Source organism: Colletotrichum orchidophilum (assembly GCF_001831195.1).
Source record: "Colletotrichum orchidophilum strain IMI 309357 chromosome Unknown Scaffold_252.1, whole genome shotgun sequence".
In the NCBI taxonomy this organism is placed as follows: Eukaryota; Fungi; Ascomycota; class Sordariomycetes; order Glomerellales; family Glomerellaceae; genus Colletotrichum; species Colletotrichum orchidophilum.
Genome location: NW_019173208.1, coordinates 1 through 21,781, shown reverse-complemented (window position 1 = coordinate 21,781; position 21,781 = coordinate 1). Strand labels below are relative to the sequence as shown.

At 53.9% G+C, this 21,781-nt stretch overlaps 5 protein-coding genes across 5 annotated transcripts; 2 read left to right on the top strand and 3 right to left on the bottom strand.

The window, feature by feature from the left end:
• Positions 1-555: 555 nt before the first annotated feature.
• On the bottom strand, positions 556-1,140 carry CORC01_14211 (uncharacterized protein; the record flags this gene model as incomplete). The annotated part of the gene is made up of 1 exon (XM_022625822.1): positions 556-1,140. The coding sequence occupies one exon, from the start codon at positions 1,138-1,140 to the stop codon at positions 556-558; it is 585 nt and encodes a 194-aa protein (XP_022467673.1).
• A 1,057-nt stretch (positions 1,141-2,197) lies between these two features.
• Positions 2,198-2,901, top strand: CORC01_14210 (ctr copper transporter; the record flags this gene model as incomplete). The annotated part of the gene is made up of 2 exons (XM_022625821.1): positions 2,198-2,739; positions 2,793-2,901. 2 exons carry the CDS (start codon positions 2,198-2,200, stop codon positions 2,899-2,901), a joined length of 651 nt encoding a protein of 216 aa, XP_022467672.1.
• A 1,309-nt stretch (positions 2,902-4,210) lies between these two features.
• CORC01_14209 (uncharacterized protein) lies at positions 4,211-4,492 on the top strand (the record flags this gene model as incomplete). The annotated part of the gene is made up of 1 exon (XM_022625820.1): positions 4,211-4,492. A coding segment is annotated over one exon (282 nt), but the record flags the coding sequence as incomplete, so codon positions are not given.
• A 3,558-nt stretch (positions 4,493-8,050) lies between these two features.
• On the bottom strand, positions 8,051-8,884 carry CORC01_14208 (SRF-type transcription factor; the record flags this gene model as incomplete). The annotated part of the gene is made up of 3 exons (XM_022625819.1): positions 8,051-8,338; positions 8,406-8,540; positions 8,639-8,884. The coding sequence occupies 3 exons, from the start codon at positions 8,882-8,884 to the stop codon at positions 8,051-8,053; spliced, it is 669 nt and encodes a 222-aa protein (XP_022467670.1).
• Positions 8,885-20,974: 12,090 nt separating this feature from the next.
• CORC01_14207 (allantoate permease) lies at positions 20,975-21,777 on the bottom strand (the record flags this gene model as incomplete). Its single annotated transcript, XM_022625818.1, has 3 exons — positions 20,975-21,325; positions 21,545-21,566; positions 21,632-21,777. 3 exons carry the CDS (start codon positions 21,775-21,777, stop codon positions 20,975-20,977), a joined length of 519 nt encoding a protein of 172 aa, XP_022467669.1.
• Positions 21,778-21,781: the final 4 nt, after the last annotated feature.

The window sequence follows — 21,781 nt, the reverse complement described above, 5'->3', positions numbered from 1 at the left end:
ACCCTCCTGTCTGAGACACGGCTTCGGAATATCGAGGCTCGAAGGCACTGACACTCTGACAAACGGCGACCATCTCAAGGATAAGTGTAGATCAGCTAATCAGCTGTCGCCTGGAGTTGCCACTTATAGCGTAAGCAAGCCAGAGAAGTAGGCTGGTCCAAGGAGGAAGCTTCTGCGGGTGGCCGAAGTTCGCTTCGTCGATTCTTGGTTGGCAATCTCGTGCTGTACCTAGTAGTGCGTTCCGCCATAGCTTGCCGCATGTATGCTGTCTCGGTTTTGTCCATGACGATATAGTCCGAGGAACAAGACTGTTACAGCGTAGAGGCGTCAGTCAACTAAGTATGCTCAACGAGTTGGATCACGGTGATGTTGACTTCTGGTAACTTCTTAGCTTCCTTCGAACCGGCTTATGCGGCCTGTACAACAGAGCACCAAATTCGATGGAGCTGGCCCGATAAACGAATGCTGGGCTGCTGGTGGTTGAAATTCGGCTGAATGCAAGTAGGCCTCAAAGCTGCGCCGACAATCTTGGTCAGGGAAAGATAGGCCGTACGGCTAAAACACCAGTTGACGCCGATGGGAATCGAATCCAAGTTGCCATACTAAGCGAACCTCCCGCTTCACACTGGGAGCAGCAGGGACAGAGTCGCACGCGAGAAGTGGGGCGTGGCGAAGTATCGGGGCAATGATGCGCAAGTTGGATGACAAAGATGCCAAACGTGCTCGCTCATCGGTTGATCGACCACATTTTGGGGTAAAGAAGAGAAGAGATCGAGGGAGTGCGGTTGCGATTGGCGGGCTCAGGGCGAGATTGTGGGACGAGGTCCCTTTCTGGTGCTTTGAGATGGCCGAGAATAAGCTGGCCCGAGACGATCTCGGACGAATGTGTTGAAACACCAAACCCTGGGCTCCGTAGCGACACTTGAGACATCGTGGTCGGCTCTTATGGACAATATGAGCCACAACAGTCGTTTCGAACAGTCTTGTAGACGTATTCAGCCGAAGTCTCTTCCTCCAAGCATCAAATTTGTAGTAGCCGGCAAGGGACTCCAGGGCGTTGAGTAATCCCCCGTTCAACAAATGCGTCTGAATTCTATCATAGCCATGGCTGGCCTGAAATTTTCTCCCTCGGCGGCCCATGACGCTGTCTTCGGATAATTACAGATTGTGTGACAGTAAGCTGTATTTGGCATTGGAGACCTGAGGCTGCCGGAGAGTGTTGTGCTGCCAGGCTCGGTGTCGGAGTCGATGAACGAGGCGAGAAGCGAACGTCCAGATAAGGTAGGCCGTTGCATTGGCCACGGGGTAGCCAACAAACAACGTTCAACTCAATACCATTATTTCTTCTTTCGTCTCGTGATTCGTCCAAAGTGTTGTGGGGGACGAAGAAAAGGCCAACAGCGGAGGAGACAACGGGGGAGACAACGGCTGATGTCGAGACAAGTAGTGAGCAATTTGTTTTAGGGCAGAATGAATGGTGGTTGAGTTTGCTTGTCACTCGTGGAGCAAATTGTTAGCAGGAGCAGGTAACGATACTTCTTACTCCTTTGGATTCTTGGAGCTAGACATGGGTCACAGACCAATCAGAAAGAGAAGGGCGGGGACACCCCGCCTTGGCATTGTCGCAAACTCCACCCATGCGCAGGTTGCCAGAGGCGTCCCCGATGCTTCGGTATCAGCTCCTTCTCCTGGCCTTAGCAAACGGTCTCGTGTGATGCCGTGGCCTCCTGCTAACGCCGTGTTAGGCCTGAATGTGGCCGCTTGCCCGGCTCATCAGGGTGCAACCACGCTTCCTGGCCCGCAGGTAGGAGGCAACAAAAAGTCACGACCGCCCGCCTCCTACATCTTGGCATGAGCCATGTTGACTTGCCGTTCATGCACAACATGCTCTCGTTTCGTCGGAGTATCGCAAAGCTTATTCGTAACAACCTCCCGGCTCGAAGCGTCTGAAGATTCCACGCAAACCTTCTCACTGCCAATCTATAACATCGCCAGTGGCGCCTTTTTCCCCTCATCTTGGCATACCCATCCGAAGGGCCAGGACGCTCTTTCTTCCATCTTAAATAATAACTGACTCCACGGCCGGGACTGGAGCCTGGCAAATTTAAACATACGGGGCATCATCACACCTTAATCGTCAATTGTTTTCGAATTCCTGCACGCCAGCGTCGACCGCTTCGCCACGACACCCGCAAATATGGACAGCTTACTCATGGCAAGACACGGTGGCGATGACCATGGAGCGACGGGAACCACAACATCTTCGGAGGCCATGCCGGGAATGGATATGGGATCCGGAACGATGAACGACACCCACGGCTCGTCCGGCGGAAGCATGAGCATGATGATGATGACCATCTTCCAGACCAACCTCAAAACTCCTCTCTACACCGAAGCGTGGACCCCGAATAGCGTTGGCACCTACGCCGCCACGTGCATCTTCCTCATCTTCCTCGCGTTCGGTCTTCGCAGCATGCTGGCTCTCAAATCCATTCAGGAGAAGCGATGGCTGGACAAGGACTTCAAGCGCCGCTATGTCAGTGTCAACGGCAAGCTCGGTATGGCAGGAAAGATGTCGACGGACAGCATGGCAAAGCAAATGGTGCTCTCTGAGAACGGCCTTGAGGAGAACGTCACTGTTGTCCAAAAGGGGCACGGTATCTGGAGACCATGGAGATTATCCGTTGATCCTGTCCGCGCTGTTATCGACACCGCCATCGCCGGAGTTGGCTACCTTCTGTATGTGCTCTCTTCATTGCCAACCTGCAAGACATCACTGACAATGCTTGCAGAATGTTGGCTGTCATGACGATGAATGTTGGTTATCTCCTGTCGGTTCTCGGTGGTGTTTTCCTGGGCAGTCTTGCTGTTGGCCGCTTTGCCACTATGGGCGAGCACTAGCGAACTATCAGCAGCGGTTACGGAGACAAATACTGACCAAAACTTTCTCCCTAACTCACTTGTACGATGTGATGACTCTGGGGTGGGTGTATGCAGGAAGACAGTAGATGGACACGAGGAATACGACCACGAAGGAATGGACAATGTGATATATGTCAATCCTTGGACAGAACGTCCTTTTTTTTTTTTTTTAATCTTTCTCTGCGCTGTGTGCGAAGGAAACTAATAGTTCACTTGCGGCGGGCGATGACGCTCGCTGTGTGGTGTTGCACGAAGAATAGATGTATACTCGAAGACAGCCTATGATTGTAAAATCCACAGCAACGACGATTGTCAATGAAGCTGTGCCTACAGATTTGGTATTGATATCGGTCCTCCTCCCGCTTGCCGTGCCGTGCGGTGATAGTGCCGCAAGTACAGGTACAAGGGTGTCTAGTGCCCCTGCTTGGCCTGTGCGGAAACCTTCTCAAACTCCCTCAGTCCGCCGCCCCCGGCCCTTCCTGTGAAGTGAGATGTGCCAAGCCAACAAGTCACGGCATCACCTTACCTAAGGTACGTGGGTAACTGCCGACCTAGGTAAGTGGCGTGGCGCCTCAGTCACTGTACCGCCTCACCTGAGCCGCTTACTCGCCCTCGTACCCTCCACTCTTCCCACGTCGTCCAGGTCAAGCACTCAAACACCAAATGAGTTGAGCCAAAAATGAGCCACACGCCGAGTTGCCCGCAATGCTCGGCCAGAGAAATAAATAGAGGCAGCTGCAGCTTGCTAGTCCGCAAGTTCTGTCTCCACGGAAGTGTATCGCTAAGCCTCGCAAATACCACAGACAGGGACCATTTTGAGGGGCAGTAAGCCAAGCCGAACGACAAAATTAGCAGCCCATCCATCACTTTAGGCACAAAGCAGCAGTCGACTATACGCCCAATCACATGCTCTGCGAGTACGGATACGTTATTGTTGTTGATCAACAAGCATGTTCCCTTCGCGCCGTGGCATCTCGACTTGCGCTCCCGTAGGCGAGATCGCCCAGCGTAGCATGGCAGCCCTGAGCATATGGAGTATTTCCTCCAATTCCGCACTTTTAAGAACCCATCCTTCCGCGAAGCTTGTTTCTGAACGTTTCATCTGAGCAGCTCCCCTCTAGCCGGACCTCAAAGTTTCATTGCTCCGATGCTCTATTCCAGGCAAACCTCGTTCCCGACCATGTTGCAGAGGAGTGCGGCGACTCCCACATGAGAAGGGAATCATGTAACGGTGCTCTGCCTCGACCACCTTCTCTCTACGCCAGAGCATGTGCATCGGCGTTTTTAGCCTTGTAGGCATCAGTACAAGAGATCGAGAGACAACCAAGACTTGCCTACGCCGCCAACTCTGACTGAAAAGTGCGTTTGGCTGCCACGGCGCAGACTTGGAATGTCCGGTACGACGAAAGTCGGTCGAACCCTGCCATCCGTTGCATCTCAACTACTACGCTCCAATCGGGTTGCGATTTGCTGCGAAGATGACAACAGACGACGGGAGTGCAGTGGCTGTGCAGGGCTTACGCTTTGCCCGGAGTCCACGATATCTGCCCCTAATCCCGACAAGGGGTAGTTATCAACAAAGAGACGCGGCTCAACTCCGAGCACTGTGCAGTACAAAGCGACAATCTGCGAGCATCGGGACTTTTTGGGTGTCCCTTTTCTCTACCCGTCTCAAGGAGGAGTAGTTGGGACGATGCAAAGTTCATGATTGTCCGGACTGACAAGGACTCAGCCTAGGTTCATTGCAAGAGGACAGAGGCCATCGACAACGAGATGGCAAGCGGAGGAGAGCATTCTAGACGCCAATTTCTCAAACATGAGGAGAATCAGTCCATGTTTTCAAAGTCCGACGATGCCATAGGGCCTTGGAACACCAAACACCAGCATGGCGACTTCGGATATCAGTCGAAGGCTTGCTACGCTTCGCACTGGCCCATCTAGTGGCGACGGCTTCCGTATACCTTGAAATGACCTCGGGAGCAGTATCCGGACATGGTGATAGGCCCTTGGAACTCGGCATTGAACCCTTCCTGTAGTGTCCAAGAGGTCGCCAACCCTTTAACTCAAAACCAACCTCGTCTTTGGCCATCCTTGCCGACGGACTGCAGAAGCAGAGGGCTGCGCTGGTATCCAAGTTTGGGGTAGATGCAGCCTTATGTGCCGTTTCCTATATTGCGCAGACGGTCAAAACAACTGCATACAAGCCCGGTCCCGGGCTCCCGCAGACAAGATAATTGCCGAAAGAGCTCCAGAAAATTGTCTGGCCAGATCTAGATCTGATCACGTTGAACCGCAGCAGACTAGTTCGCCGCGAATCCCGTCAAGCCCGCCAGGCCCAAAAAGGCAACGAGCTGTCCCTGCTCACGTCCAAATCCAGACAGGACCTCCCCCGCCATAAGCAGCAGACAGACATTTGCCTTGCAGGAAACCTCACAGCTGGAAACGCTTTTTTTTAAACTCCCCCAAATCTGTCGATTCTACCCCGCTGCAGAGAGGCCAAAAGAAAAGAGATGAAGCACACAGATGCGCATGTGACACATCAAGACGTGTTTAGTCCCAAGGTCCTTGACCAGTCGAGTCTGGCGAGATACGAGAGACCGAGAGACCGACCAAAATGATTGCATAGCCATGAGCTTCTTCTTCTTCTTCTTCGTCTTCTTCTTCTTTACACCCATGTGGGTTGGGCGTCGCCCGTCGCGCCATTTCCACGCGCTGTCCCCCTCTTCTACTTCCCCGCTGGACCCCCGCTACCGGCGCCGTCGCCGAAGCCGCGCTGCGGACGTGCACCTCAGACAGCCCTCTCCACCGGCAACAGCGAGCGAAACACGAGGGCGGGCAGTGAGGTGGCTACTACCCGCAGGTCCACAAACACTGTCAGCCCGCGCCCAACAGTTGGGTTGCGCCGGTCGAGCCGCGGGCGGGTCTGTGGTTCGCCGAATCACAGCGCGCGACACGGCCAAAAGCAGCATTCGAATCTCTACTCTGCCCCTGGCATCCCGAGTTCCCGCCATTCAGGAATCTGCAGTGAGGCGAGGTAATCGGCCACGATGGAACCAGAGATCCGCTGCTCGACCGAATCAGGCAAGTTGTCGGCGGGCGATTCAACCACATACCAAAACTACGGCGACTTCTCCAATTCGTAAAGACAAGACCACTAATAAGAAGAGAGCGCCCGTCGACGAATTAACCTCCCTCAATCAAGGGCGGTCTGGAACCTAACCATCTCCTCCCCTCGCGGACGTCAAATTGTCAAGAAGCCTACCCAGGAAGCAACCGGACGGGTGCGGGTTGGCTCGTACTTGGTGCCCGCCCAAGCTTGAATTGATTAGGAAATATCGAGGAGAAATGACACAACCGTTGATGTGGATAGGACAGAAGCCAAAAGTGTTGCGAAAACCTTGCCCGCGCATGATAAGCAAGCCTCTTCGCAATCAATCATCAGCCTTGCACCCCAAAAAAGGGGGGGGGAAAAAATAAAATAAAAAAATAAGGAAGAAAACGACGACCGGGCTTTCCTCTCCCCTTCTTTCCCCTTCCCCTCATAGTCACTTGCCGCACCTCTTTTTCGTGTCTCGCATTTCACCATTAGAGTTCAATCACTTGTCATGTCACCATGACGGCAGACCACACACTCAATGTATGCGCCACGGACTTTGCGCACTGCCAAACCAAACCAAACCGAGTCTATTTTTCTTGTTCCGCAAGCGGAGATGGAGGACGGACGGACGGACGGACGGGGGCGGAGGAAGGGCCGGAAGACACAATGTGTACGTAGTAAGCACAAGTCTCCCCTTCTTTTTCTAAACTCGACGGAAACAACCAACCACGCCATGATTGGTCGCTTTACGACAACTGGCAACTCCTACAGTTGCTACAATCTAACCAAATTCTCATCACAGGTCGGATTGGCATTACATACAAGGTAGGAAACGTTGAAAAGATTAGCATTTCGTCAGGTCCTGACTTTCTAGTAGGTAGTAGTGGTAGTGTCGGTACGAAGACGTGGGCAAGAATAATCGCAAGGGCACGCACGCGGATATACTATCATACAGGCAGAGATACATTTCTTCCTTCTCCATATTCTTACTCGTCTTCATTTTCATCCCTTCTTTTCCCACACCCCCTCCCCCGGGGGGTTCCCCGGTCCCTCGGTGTTTGCTTCCTTCCATTCTCCTGACTCCGAAGACCCAGAGGTTCGGGTCTCTGTCTGACACAAGTGACGACGATGACAACAAAAGGGGACGAATGTGTGCGGTGTGAATGTAGCTCTTGTTGATTTGCTCAGGGCCGGGGGTATCGTGCCGATTCCTACGGAGAAAAATCCCAAAGACATTTCCTTGTAGAGCAGCGTAGTGAGAGAAAATTGTTCTGGGGCGGGAGTAGTGGTCGCGCGACAACTCTCTGTTCCCACGTTGATCCATGACTTTAATAAAATCATCACAGTCCATTCCAAAAGATGTGCCTGCCCCAGCCGTGAGATGTCATGCTCTCATACTGAAAAAGAAGCCGCCCGCCCTTTCCCATGCCGGAAATCCCCCCACCCTGCTTCCGCAACACATAGCTTTCTCCAACCACACAACCTCCCCCGCCGCCACTGCAGAAGAAGGGAAAAAAGCGGGAAAAAAAGAAAATGGCCAACGATACCATGAAAGCTCGCGCCCATGGACAGCACGCCGCCTGGCGCGAGGCGCAGACGTGCCGTGCTCAACGAGACCGCCGCCTTCGTAATGCCGCCCAAACCCCATGTCTCCTGATCACATGCTCCTCAATGTCGCCATGTCTCTCGTCACGTCTCCCGCGTTTCCCCCAGCCAGACAGCATTAAAATCCGCTCCGCGATAATGGCGTCGCACAAAACTCTGTGTTCCTTGGAATTTCCAGGTCAGGACGGCCGAGTTGCGCGATGCCGGCGGAGTCGTAACAGCAAAGGGAAAGTGGAATCAAGAGATATAAAAAGAAAACGTAGTGGAACGAGATGCAGCAATTGGTAACATCGAACTGTAACGCCAAACTGCCAGAGCCTCCTCGCCGAGTGAGAAAATGACGATTGCTGGCGAGCGAGGTCTGGAAGATGCAGGATGTGTGTCTGGTATCAACGAGAAATGCAAAAGTCATGATGAGCTCGGCGATCATGACTGATGCGACGTGTGCTGGGGAAGACCAGACTGCGGCGGCATGGCGTAGCCACCAGACCGTTGTTGTTGCTGTACGTAGCTCTGGTAGGCGAGTGCCTGGGAGGGGTCCATGCCGACGTTGGGCATGTAGTTGGGAGGCATGTGAGGATTTTGCGGCATACCCTGGCGTCCTGCTTGAGGGGGGAGGTGCTGTTGAGGAGGCTCCTCGGGGGAGTCGACCTGATTCGAGTCGTCGACGCCGTTCTCGCCGCCCTGGGAGGGCTCGGGGGCGTTCAGGCATGCCTGCATCAAGAGTTAGGTTTTTTTTTGGCTTTTCCAGAGTGCATTGGGTGAAGCATGGAGCGCATACTTGAATCAAGTTCTTGCCCTCAGCTTTGGTGACAAGAGGTTGCAACTTTGGTGTCGTGAACGTGTAGACGAGTCCCGTCTCGGAAACAACGAGGAGAAGCACTTGGGTGCCAGTGAGGACAGAAAGCTCATAGGCCTAGGGGGAATTATTGTCAGCATTTGATGAAATGGTGGAAATCGCGCTGGTGTAGGCGGCAGTAAGTTTGTGATGAGGGATATGCCGTGTCAACTCACCTTCTTCATGATGCCGGCCTTGCGCTTGGAAAAGGTAATGTGGCGACGGGACTTGTCGTTGATGAACTTGATCTCAATCTTGCGACGCTCGCGGCCGCCCTTCTCGTCGTCGTCATCGTCATCGTCGGCGGTGCTGGGACGCTGGCGCTTAACGCCTCTGTTCTCGGCGACGCTGCCGTTGCCAACCTGCGACTCGTCGAGGTCGGTAGGCGAGGTCTGGTCGTGCTGATCGGTGATGTCGGCCATTGCGGTCAAGTGCGCGGCGTTGAATGGTATCACAGGACAGTAAAAGGCAAAAAAACGGTGGAGAAACTGCTTTGAGCGTGGTGCCGATTGATCTATACTTGATCAGGGTGGATGAGCTATTGCAGTGTGTAGCTTGGATGTTGTCGCAGAAGGAGGCAGGTCGGAACGGGAGGTAACCTGTATCGAGTCTGGTGCGGAGCGGATGCGGTGCCTTGCGTGTGGTGGAGGTGGGAAGGTAGGTAAGGTTGACTGATTGAGAAAGAAGGCAGGTAGGTGGGTAAGTTACGCGGGCGACTGATAGCGCGGTTGCGTGTAGTAGTACCTTTTTGTTGTTTTTTTCTGCCGACCAACGGAAGCGAGGAATTTGCTGATTTAATTTTTTATTTGCTTTGTTTGACTTTTGGAGCTTCCGTGCCTGACATGCACTTGTTGCTTGTCGATAGCCACAGCGGATAGCAGACAGACAGAAATTTGTCCCAAATAGTCAGTAGTCGACGGCGACTATTTTTCTGACAGGCGGCGCGCGCGGTGGGTGGTGGTAGAGGAAGCTGGTCTTCTTGGAGACAAGGTAGCGTAGCGGATTGTGGTGGTGATTTGTTCGCAGCGGTAGCGGGAAGGCTTGGCCTGGCGAAACGAACTGGCTGTAGTGCGGGTTATGAGCCGAGCGGGTTTGTATAGGTATTTCTGGGGAGGTGCGTGGTGCGTTGGGGTGGCCGCCCAGAAAAAAGTAAAAACGCGACTCGAGCGGAACTTGGGTCGGGGTGGGAGAAGGAGACGAGATCACTCGGCGTTTTTTTGGGGGATCCCTTTTTTGACGGGGGGGAGAAGACCGAGAAAAAGACTGGGGGGGAGGGAAAGGTAAGGCCGAGAGTCCAGAGCCAGAGAGAGACGTTGGACCAAGGGTTGGTTGTCAGGCCAGACCGGGTCAGGTCAGGTACGGTACCGGGTGGGTGAGATGGATGGGATGTCGTATCTCTCTCGTCCGGAGGTCAATGGAATCCACGGAGCCGACGAGCGGGTTCTGGGATGCCCCAGGAAAAGAAAAAGGAAGAAGAAGAGACGGGTACAGAGTACGGGGTACGGAGTACGGAGTTGGTAGACGAGGTATCGGGCGAGTTGGACGTACGGATACGTCGTTGGTGGTTCAAGCGATTTACCCTGCTCTCAAAACAAGCAACAAGTGTCAGTTGGGGAAAGGCAGCTCGATTGAGGATAATGCGAAAAGGAACTGCGGAGTGAGTGAAAAGAGGATAGTGAGGTGGTAGCACGGGCTGCGGCCACAACCAGACAGTTTAAGGAAAAACCAAAGGCGGGGGGTGGCGGTCTTGGGCTGCCTGGGCCTCTCTACTCGAGTACGGAGTCCTCGTTGTCGCGACAGGGGCCCTCGGGGGTGCGACAAGGGTGTCAAATGCTAGCTGGGTTGTAGTGTACAGTGCGCGCTACAAAGATACATTTCCTTCCATTTCGACCTGGGGCCATGCCGCCATTGAGGGAAGGAGGGGGGGGAGGACGGACGGCGAGGGGGGCAAGGTAGAGGGGGTGTGCGTGATGGTGGGTGGGAGCGCCAATGTCGCGGTGTGCGTACGGATACTGCGTACCCAACGTGCCCGCCTGCCTATCTTCCTCTTTATTTTATGTGTGTGTGTTGGACGGAGACTCCCTCAGGTGAAGCGGAGGGGGAAAGGGCGGGTATGTGGGCTATCCTGGGGTTCTACTCTGTACGAAGAAGGTAGGGAATATCAACTGATGATATCTGGTCTTCTACTGCTTTGGAAGGTAACCTGTTGCCCGCGTTCTCTCCATCTCCCCTACGAGGCAATGACGGTTACTAAACTGCCATTGAAGACAGGTGCGAATAAAGGGTGTGGGTGTGTATAGTACGTGCTTGTGAGAGAGTTCTTGAGAGGAAAGAGTACAAAAGTAAACAGGCGGGTGAAGAAGAGACAGGCGGGAAGACTGGACGGGAACTGCCCTGTGTCCAGTCAAGTACGACAACCAACGATACCAGCATCCAATACAGACGCCGTCGAGGAGCACTTCCACCAATGAACCTTATAGACTAACTCTTGCAAGAACGATGGAGCAGAGAGGAACTAATAGCAGAGGAAAGAACGACAACCGCGAGTAGGCATAGCCAGCTGTCGACACTTCCATCCGTGGGGTGGCTTCGCTCACTCAGGTTCTAGTGGTGTCTAAAGAAGAGAGTGGGGACGCCCAAAGTGGCTTCCATAGTTCCACTCTCTATCCGTACCTTGGGCTGCTCTTTCTCCTTCTTCTTCTTCTTCGTCTCCGTCTTTCTCAGTATAACACCATGTACCTATGTATCTCAACCATCATTCTCGTAAGCCCAATTGAACCCGGGCGACTCACCTGTCCGCTCCCTGCCTCGTCCTCCTTGTCCCCTCTCCGGTCCTCTCTTTTCCTCGCTTCATATCTCCCAGTTGCCCCCCTCTTCATGATGGTGCTTGAAAAAGGCGCACAGTGATGACAGTTGGTATTACCCTTACTTCTTTTCCCAGCCCCCCCCCCCCCCAGCAGATAACTAAGGCACAAGAGATGAGAAAGATATACTAGCACAAACCCACCTGCAGCTGACCAGGGAAGAAGGTTTGGTTTCCAGCAGCGCAAGCGCAAGCACGACGCTCAAGCACCCGCACTTGCACTTGCACCATCCTGCACGATGCTGAGGTACACCGTACACGTCCCAATACCTTGCCTTTTTCCAATGCTCCCCCTCCCAGCGTTCCATTCATCTTCTCAATGACAGGCATCCCCGTCTCTACGCAACTTGCTATCGTCTATCGTCCACCCTCCAGCTCCTGTAAGTGACTTGGATATCGTCCACTTGGACAGTGCTAAAGACAGAAGTCCATCTACGCCAAGAGATAACCCTGCAAGTGACACTACTAGGTTGCGTCCCGCCACGGCCGTGGGTCCTGTCGGTCAGGATGCGGCCGACCGGACCAGACCAGTGAGAACCTGGAATGCCTGGCCTCTGAAGCTGTGTGCGCCTGCGAAGTCTTCCGGGTCTTCAACTCCCATGGCTAGGTAGTTTTTGCGCCCCGTGACTTGGCTTTGCCAATATCTCCATGTCTCTCATCCTCCGTCGGTACGTACACTTGACAAAAGTCGGGCTACGGCGGCTTCGCATCGTCGCAACTAGCATGCGGTACTGCAGATTGGCATCTCGTTTCCTGGACCCTCTGTAATGGCACACGCGATCCAGAAGCAGGGCCATCATCGGGTCTGTTGTCGTCACCATCGCCGCAATAACCAGCTGCCTGGTTCAATCGCTGAATATGCTGGCGATCCCTTCTCTCTTCACACTACCGCCAGAATGTCTGCAGCTCATGTACCTGACTTGCCTGGTTTGGGATAATTACGCTCCTGCTTCCGACTGACGGCTCTATGGATTGCTCTCTCGAGGACCGAGCTAACGCAAGGCAGAGCCTAGGCGTCGCCATGGACGTCCTGTCAGAACTTAGAACCTTCGCACCGACGCTGTCAAAGCCTTCTTCGCTGCCTTCTATCGCTTGCTACTTGTTGTTCCCGGCTTCGGGGGCTTTAGCCATCGCGGACCTCAAGCCTCGATAGCACACGCTGCTGCCTCCACCTTATGACAGTCGGCCTTTCTGGGCCAGTCCCTGCAGAACGAAGAAGCCAATGTCAGCAAACATCAGACATTCCACTGGACCCCGATCACAAACGCCTTTCCCTTTCTCACTGTGCCCCTCAGTTTTAGCTCCCTCATCCTACGCAGTAAGTTCGGGCTGCCAGCAGCATCCATGGGAAATAAGCGATCGAGGTATTCCACAGTGTAACATAGTTTGCGGCGCCATGTCTGTTCAAACGATGGTCAAAGCATCGTGGTTTGCAGCTTGCGGCTGCAATGCGAGATAGGGCGGGAAGAGAAACAGAAAAAAGGGGGGGTGACATGTTGCTTACTGCAGGCCAAACAACGAATCACTTGGAGGGCCTTGGAAAGACCCTCTTTCGAGATTGACCATGGCCTCAACCTCGAGACATGAGAAAGCACCACGCGTGCAATATTGAATGAGCGCGCCAACGAAATAATTAACGATTCTTGGGCCCTGTGGGGTGTCTCCTGCCTTGATGATTGGGGCCCGTGGAGAGTTGAGGGATCAGGAAAAGCGCCCAGTGCGACAAGTAGGCAGGGTACAAGATTGAACCCCTGCTGCTTAACGTGACTAGCGGTATCGAGGACCTCGGCTGGTCTGCGTCTGTCTTCCGTCTCTTTTTGACATCCTCGACTGGCCCGCTTGTTCTTGGCTACGTTCAGCTGGTAAAGACGCCTAGGTTGACAAGAGGCCGAAGGTCAACGCCGAATTATCGTGCCCCCAGTCGGCCTGTTGAACCGCAACCTGCGCGTAAGGCTTCCGGGCGGCCCTTGGTGCAGCTGGCAACGGCGCCGGAGTCGTTGAATTACGCAGTGCACAGCGCTTGCGCTGCACTGCACTAAGTTTGCAGGCGGGAGTGTGTGGAACATGGTAACACTGTTTGGCTTAGCGTCTTCCTGCTGCGCTCGGTGTAGGGGTGTTCCTAGATGGCGACTGGAAGCTGATTTCCTGGTTTGGAGAGCTGCGAATCGGCCGGGCTCATCTGCGCCCATTCCTGAGCAGCGCTCTAGAAGCCTGCCTCAATCAGCACTGGCATGCCGTCCGTAAAGGGCAAGTAGCTCAAAGTCCTTTGGCCCTGAGACAAACCGTCGCGCACGCCCGCGAGGTTGCTCCTCAGCGTCAGCGGCACCGTGAAGCGCAGCTTCTCACATCGACCGAGGGAGAGATGGCAACTTAATCGACCACCATGTTTTGCAGGATTGCAACAGACTATTGACGTCGATTGCTGCCACCAAGAACAGCCTCTTGTGGGCCGGGGCTACAAAGACATCTGATGCGCGCCATGAGACGACTTTCATCATCTACCCAAGTTGGCATTGCAGGGCCAACCTGACCAATCAGTAATTGGCGGAAATTGGCAATGGATTGATATTGTGTGCGTGTATTACTCGACGGTGGGCTTCCTTTCTCCTGGGAATCGATAGTTGCTGGCCAGACCCAGCCGTAACAAGGACTAGGGGGAACTTTTAGGTGGTGGTTTTGTGTGTGTCTCTCTCTCTCTCTCTCTCTCTCTCTTTAGACGGGTGGGTGTTCGTTCGTTCGTTTGCTCGGTCCAAGTGGATGCCCCACGCCGTCGCCGAAATCAAACGGCACGACACGGCGTGGGGATGGAGGTTTAGACAAGGTTCTGGTTGGTGGTTTGCTGGGAGGTGGATAGGAAAAAGGCGCCGTCGCGTTGCGGCACAGCACACAGTGCTTCAGGAGCAGGCGCTCAACATGGGACGTGCTGTCGAGAACGTGGCCCCAGAGCGGGGACACACAGGGCGGGCTAAAGGTGGATAGCGTGTGATTGCAGCGGCCACGGGTACGGAGCAAATGTCGTGAGCGTGGAGTCGTGGGTACTAGGTAGAGTATGTATTCGTAGATATGGTGCAGTCCCTGATGGCTGCAACTCGAGACAAGGAAGCACTGGGTTGATACTGGTAGAGATTTCGGGGCTTCGGAGCGGATCTTGGAGGAGCACATGTTTGATGGGCAGAAGGGGTTGTCGGGGCAGGCAATGTCGGGTCGCAAATGCGTTTCCTCGCTCTGCTGCCGCGGCTATTGGACAGGTCCAAAGTGATTCTTTGTACTGGTGGCATTGGTGCTTTGTGCCCGCCCCAAGTTCGAGAGCGGCGATTCCGTTGCGTATGTCTCGGAGTCGGAGAAAAGCGTGTGAAGGTATCTCTGAGGTTGCATTGCGTTGCGCTGGGTCGCGGACCTGAAGGCGGCAGCTGAGACTGGCGTGAAAACGGCAGCCGCGAAGGTTTCCTGGAAGATGGGAGAGTCAAATGCCGTCGCATACGTACGAGACAACGCATGCTTGTTCACACGTGGAGAGTATGCATTCAGCTCGAGTTGGATGATGAAAAGGAGATGTCTAAAAGCAACGCTCCCAGATGGCCCAGCGGTGGGAGGAAAAGAAATAATGGCAGACGGTTTAAATTTTGATGTGCGAGCTTGCCAGCTTGCCAGCTTGGGCAGGGGTGGATCATTCACCGGTCAAGCTCCCTACTTATGCAGGGTGGGATGCGGATGCTGGACGTGGTCTTATTGCCGTCCGTCCTCATTCTCGACCAAAGACGACATACGGTGTCGTTGATAATTCGAGGATGCCGAGATGCGAACAAGTACGAATGAAGCCTTTTTCCGACGTTGGATTGAGGTTGCAGAGGCTGACGCGGGAAGAGGAATCAAGGGTTTCGAGCCTAAGAGCAAGGTGGGATGTCAGGCCTGACAAGGAAAGGCGTGCTGAAATTGACTTTTGTGCTCCCGAAGGAGAGATCTGGACGTTGCTCGATTCGTCTTGACAGCTTTCGTGACAGCCTTTCGAGGACCAAGTACCGTACCTGGGGCAGACGGCTGGGCTTGCCAGGCTCGGCGGCGCGTGCTATGCTGGACGCGGACTGGGCTGGGCTGGGCTGAGTCGGATTTACCGGTTTGCTGGGGGGCCCACGACAGATGGACGGGAGGGCTGGTGCGTCGTGAAGTCGTCCATTCAAACCCAACCTTGAAGTGTCAAAAGTCGATGTAAAAAAGAGTGCGGCCTGCAGCGGGCGAGCCCCTCCGCTCTCCAGTGTGGCCCCCATGATGCGTGGAACGGTGGAACAAAGCGGAGAGCAAGGGGGCCGAGATTGGTCCAAACCCATCCAAAAGAGCAGGACATCGATACGGACGGGGACATGGAGACATAAGCATGGTCCGGAACAGGGGAAGTACGTACCCTTACCTACCTGACTGGGCAGGCAGAGATGCGGGTTTGCACGAAGAAAGGCAAGTGTCCACGGGAGGAGCAGGGTACGTATCCGCCACCTCGCTGCCCGTGGTTCCATGTTCATTGTGCAACTCCGGGCTCACTTACTATTACATGAATTTCGACGTAAAGTACATGGTGTCTAGGGTATCTAATGAACCCATGCGGTCGATGGCGTTTGGACCACGCGATGAGAGACTGGGCAAGCCTCAACGCGACAACCGGTCAAGGGTCTGGCTGGCTGTCCCTTATCCTAGGTATCGACTATTGCTCGTGAATAATTGCTGGAGGATCGAGGGCAGAACGAGGGAAGAGTGGACGCCATTCCCCATCAGGAAGTTAAGTCTGTACGTCTCCACACAGTGTTTATCCCAAGGTGGGAAAAGGGCACTTCATCCGCTACCCGGACGGATACCCGAGCGAGTCGAGGAAAAGAATGCAGGGTAAATGAGGGAATCAATGTTCAATGTATTGTGTGCCGGGCTGCAGTCTGCATATACGTACTAAGTTATCCCTACTGCTACCTGTTCCTCCAGGTGCATGCGTGCGGGCTAAGCTACTGGGTTATTTCGCGTTCGCCATCGAACTTAACATCCTTGCCCGTCGTCTGTCAATGAGCAGAGGCCACCAACATGTTTGGGAGATCCGAAATTGACATGCGGATGTCTCGAGGCATGGCCAGATTGCCTGCTTCACTAACACCAGAATCTCCACGTTGCCCCCGTCTCCCAGGATCATGAGCAGAAGCTGAATTGGCCCACTGGATCGGTCTTTTGGATCAAACGAACTCGGACTCCGGAGCGCGCAACAGAAAAGTGCGTGTTTGGTGTCGAGGCAGGTGGGACAAGGTCTGCTCCGTGGCCCGTTCATCATTGGGCCCGTTTCTTGTCGATTGCTTGTGGGTGGACAATTTGTTGTTCTGCAGCATCTCGCAGCAGTACGACTTCATACTAGACAAGACGAGCAAGGCATACGCTTGAAAGCCACACGAGATGAGCAGCAGCAGCAGCACAACATCGTGCAGACGACGGATAATGTACTTCTCGTTCGACGTCAGCGATTTCCTTCCCCTGTTGCTTGCGAGCATCGCGGCAACAGCCACGGGCACACGGGTTGGCAAGCAGATGCCTCACACTCGGCATCGGCGTCAGTCAGCAAATGCCAGAGTCAGATCCAGGTTCCGGGGAGGACTGGCGAGCTTTTGCCGATCGAAGAACGCCTCCCCTTACCCTACCACTCCTTCCCTGCAATTCCCCAGTCATAAAGTACCAGGTCTGTGTCGAACGGTGAACCCAGTTGAGCCGGGCCTATTCCGCGCACGTGACAGTCCGACCCCCACCCCGGTCCTTGAACTTTGTCAGAGAAAACGGAGGCTCTTGCTGTTTGGTGCGCCTGATTTCACTCACCACACTGCCTCCGGTATTCTGTCCCTCCTTGCACCGCGTGTGGCTGCTGGCTGCTGACCTTCAACGACCCTGCATACTCCACCCCTCCAAGCCGCTCTGCCCGGTGAGGTGCACTCGGGGAGTCGGGACTGCAACTGACACGGCATTTCGTTTCGTTTCGTTCGACAAATTATCTGACCTCAACCGTCTTCCCTACCGACGTGTTGACGGCCGACCCTCTTCCTTGCACCCTCGCAAGCCCATAATCCGTACGTACTCGTTCGCATCCCGCCAAACTTGTCCGGAGAACGTTGGAGACCGTGCCTGCGTAGTGAGTTTGCAACGCCTCGAGCCGTGGTTCACACCCTCATCATGCTCAATCCGCAACCTGGGACACATGGGACAGGTGCTGCTTTCGGCCTCTGCGCAATATGAAGGGATGATTCGCAACAAGCAAGTTCAAAGGGGCAAGCGATGCAGTCTAGCCTTGCGCTCGAACCATGCCCTGAGCCCAAGTCAAGGTCGTTTTCGAATTCAGTGTCATGGGCACCACCGGTGTTCGTGTCGCCTGCCAGTCACTAATTTGACGTGAACCATATTCCGAGAGGCCATCTGTATGTCAATTAAGCCGGGCGAGTCGCATGAACCAAATCTTGCAGTCTCTCGCGGGCTCGCAGTTATCCGCAATTATCCTTGGCCGTCTAGCGGCCAAAAACTAAGTTCGGGGGAGTCTCGTTCGGCCCCCGTGGCGAATTATCGTTACCACATTTCCCTCTTTCGTGCCTGGCGTACTAGGAATTTGGTCCAGAAGGACAAGTCGGTCGAAGGCATACCATCTTGCCAGCGTTTCTGTCTTGTTTCTCAGCGGCAGCCCAACCATGTGGTCCCCGAGATCCTGCAATTCTCCAATGCGCATGCAAAACGTCTTCGGCCAGAGGACCACATTCGATGCGCAGACGCGACTTGGAGCTCTAGAGTCACATTGAGGATGACTATGGCCATAACGAAAGCTATTTCCAACCACAAGAAAGCGAAACAGACACATACTGTCAGTAGGAGTCAGCAGAGCACACTGGTCGTAGTGGCCTCACAATGTCGAATGCAAAAACTGAAAATATGTACAGGCAACAACAGTCTTTGGACGCGTTACTTTTGAACATCGTATCGGGTACGGACAGCGCGTCACCTTCATCTTATACTCGGAAGTTCATCACAATGTAGCTGGATCTTGTCCAAGTGTTTATAGAACCCCGCGAAGCATCGCCGTCCGCTGACGATTCGATAATTTCTGCTCAGCAATGACGCTCTTGACGTCTTTGCTCGTCCCGTTTCCTGTTCCAATATGGTTAGTGGCCGATCTCACGAGCAAAGACGTCAGCGCCTATCGGCCGAACCACGTTTTGCGGTTCTGACGAGTCAACCTTGGCGTTCTGCCCTGTCAAACGTCTTTTGACTCCAAGCTAGAGATCTTTGGGAAGCGAGGGGAAGGGCTAGCAAGGTGTGCACACTCTCATCCACGAGAACTTGCTGCTAGCGGCTTCGGACTTCGAGGATGCCCTGGAACGGTGAGGCCAGCAAAACCTCAGTTTTTTCGTCGTCGTACTACCTATTCTAAGCTGTGAGTCGGCCGTTCTCTCTCGCTCTCTCTCTCTCTCTCTCTCTCACACACATACACATCAAAGGCAGCCGACAAATGACTCTTCGGCGACTTTACCGCGCTATCTGGGTAAGCCTTCACAAGAACGACGAAGTGGCATTGAGCTTCCGGTCGTTTAGAAACGCTGCCGCCTCCATACATCGCCCACGTGACGAAGCACGTCCTGTCACCCCCGCTGCCTAGGTACGAATAGAGCCCGCTCCAAAAAGCTATGTGCTCCAAGCTTCAGGAGCCCCTCTCCCCTCAGCGTTCCGCCTGCCCCGGTGAGAGATCCCGTTCACCATATCACAAAGCCTTGGCTCGGCCTTGGCTCGGCCTTCGCCTTCCGGCTTGCGGAGGTAACACAGCCGCGAGAGAAAGGCCGGCTAGCAGGCTGGTCCCAAGTCTACATTTTGTATTTTGACGAACGTGATTGTGCTGGCTGGACAGGGGCGTTCTTTTAGCGTTGGGGGAAGAGGGGCCGGCCCATGGGTGGTGCTGGACTAGAGCTAGACGCGTTCTTTCATGAAGCTGCTCCGCGCGATTCGCGTCGCGTCGAGGTTTCCTAAACCAAGCCCACGCTGATCTAGTTATTCTGGACGTCTTCCGCATATTAGCTAGATCAAGCCGGTACGGCTAACTCGGGACTATTGAAGTGGTGCATTTCTGAGACAGAAAGGCAAAGGACTTGGAAGCCGCTTCCTTGGTTATGCTCACCTTTGGGGAAGACATCAGATTAATTTATACTCATAATTCACTACTGCTTTAGTTGCTTTACGACTTAGTCAGAAGCAGTGCCACTCCTCGTCACGAAAAGTCAAGTTTCACCGACTTGGACCTGGGACCCTGCCATCGAGAGCAATCATTGCGGTCACTTAGCATGGCCTGTCACCTATTCCGCTTACTTTTGCAGCATGGTTTGATCCTGGACCAGGCAGTAAGGATCAAGCGGCCTAGGGCAGCAACGCACCTTCACCTGGTATTCGTCCCCAGACTGTTATCATAATACCAATATCCATTAGAAACCCATGAGAAGCGCGGCCCAGGTGCGGTCCAGACTCCAGGGAGACGTGATAATCCAAACTAGATTTACCGTAATCCCTCGTTACCAACGTCGGTCTTTGAGTTCCCCTATAGTTCGCCTCGGGTTCACTGTCGAAGTCGAAAACACCGCGGATCGCGTGTGCCATAGGAGAGGCTTCGCGGCACGGCGAACCGATTAGATTCCGCCATGGGCTTACGCTGAAGGCCTCTTATCTGTCATTTTTCATTTTGTCCTCGATGGTCTACTTAGACTGTCCCCTTGGAGGCTCGATATAGTTCGATTTCGCACGGGACGTACCCGTCATACATGTGCTCGGTACTCGGCGGTGCCTTACAGAAGAACATTCTTGACTAGGCCAAGTTGGAGGAAACGCCAGAATTTAGAGATCTGAAACAGTTATGAGTGGAAAGACTTAATAGTACTCCAGCAAGTGCAATAGTCTTGTTGGCGCTCCAATAGGATGTCTCCTTTCATCTACTGGAAAAGCCCCGACTGTGCAGATTCAAGTGGGATCAAAGTCAAATCTGGAACCTTCCCGGTAACCTTATTCGTATGCCTTCGGTATATCCCCCATATCCGTGCAAAGAACCGAGGAACCCAGGCACTCGGTTGACCAAAGAAATGGCACACTGAGGCAGCTACCTACTTTTTCCTTGATATCGGATACTTATTATTGAATCTCGTTATTATTCAAAGAGTTTCAATTTATAATATTAGTATCTTAAGAGTTTAAGTTTTTTCTTTTATAATTTTTCATAGGTTTGAATAATCTACGTTCTTTTTTGCTATTCTGTGTTGAGCTGCCTCTATCTGTGCTGTTTTTCCTGACAACCGCGTGCCAGGGTAGTCGACCAGTGGATTTGATTAGACAGGGTTGAGCTTAATGAATCGTACGAGGGACTCTACGACACGAATGTGACATAGGTTTTTGCCTTATCACGTTGCGTCCTGATATTGTCACCTGGCACACTTGCACCCCCAAACATGCATCATGCCGCATTCTCCTCAAATGCAACCTGCTATCTGGAGTCGAGAGCCCAAGTGTGCCCGACCAACACAAGTCTAATTTACATTCTGCTCAGAGGTCGTGTCTAAAGTCGGGGTTCTCCTTATCCGTCAAATCAGCAAACGCCTTCAAGTGCTCAATCTTCTCGTCATTGGCTACGACCACCCACCCCTGCGGCCCCGCCCTTCTCTTCGACCTCCTCGACCGCGAGGCTCGCCGGGCCCGCTGCGGCGGTGGTCTTGCGCTTGTCCATGTTGTGGCGGGCAAAGAGGAAGCGCAGTAGGACGGGGAAGAGGTTGAAGAGGACGTGAAGGCAGAAATGGGTGGTGAAACCCTTGCGGTAGCGCGTCGTGTCGGCGGCCTGGAAGATCTGGGGCGCCGTCATGTTGCCGGCGGCCCAGCCGATAAAGGTCATGGCTAGCGCCGTCGACTTCTTGGACTGCCCTGTGACGTTGCGCGAGATGAGGGAGAAGATGAGTTTGCCCTCGGCGAGGTAGAACTATGTGCCGTAGAAGGCCAGCAGGAGGCCGATGCGGTTGCTGGCGGAGGGGGGAATGCTGAAGATGATAGCCGTGCCGATGATGGCGGGGCTGGTTCTCAATGTCAGATTGCTATGAAATCCCATCCTTTCTAGTTGACATTGCCCATGCCTGTGAGCGAGAAGAGCCAACCTCGCAGGTTTCACGCCTTACTTGGTGGTTGTTTGGCTATTACTTACGTGCATGACCCAAACAGTCTGCCTGGACCAGGTGGCCAAGGTCGCACTGCCAACAATGGCCGATATCCACCGTGGGCAATGATTGACAACTGCGTCTGCAGGTACGTGAAGCCGAACTCGGTACCGCTCTGAATGACGACGCGGTCCTTTTCGTTTCGGGGCGTCGTGATTGAGCTCTGGCCGGGGCGGCGGCGGTTCAGCTGAGGCTGAATGTCGGACTCGGTCAGAGCCATGCCG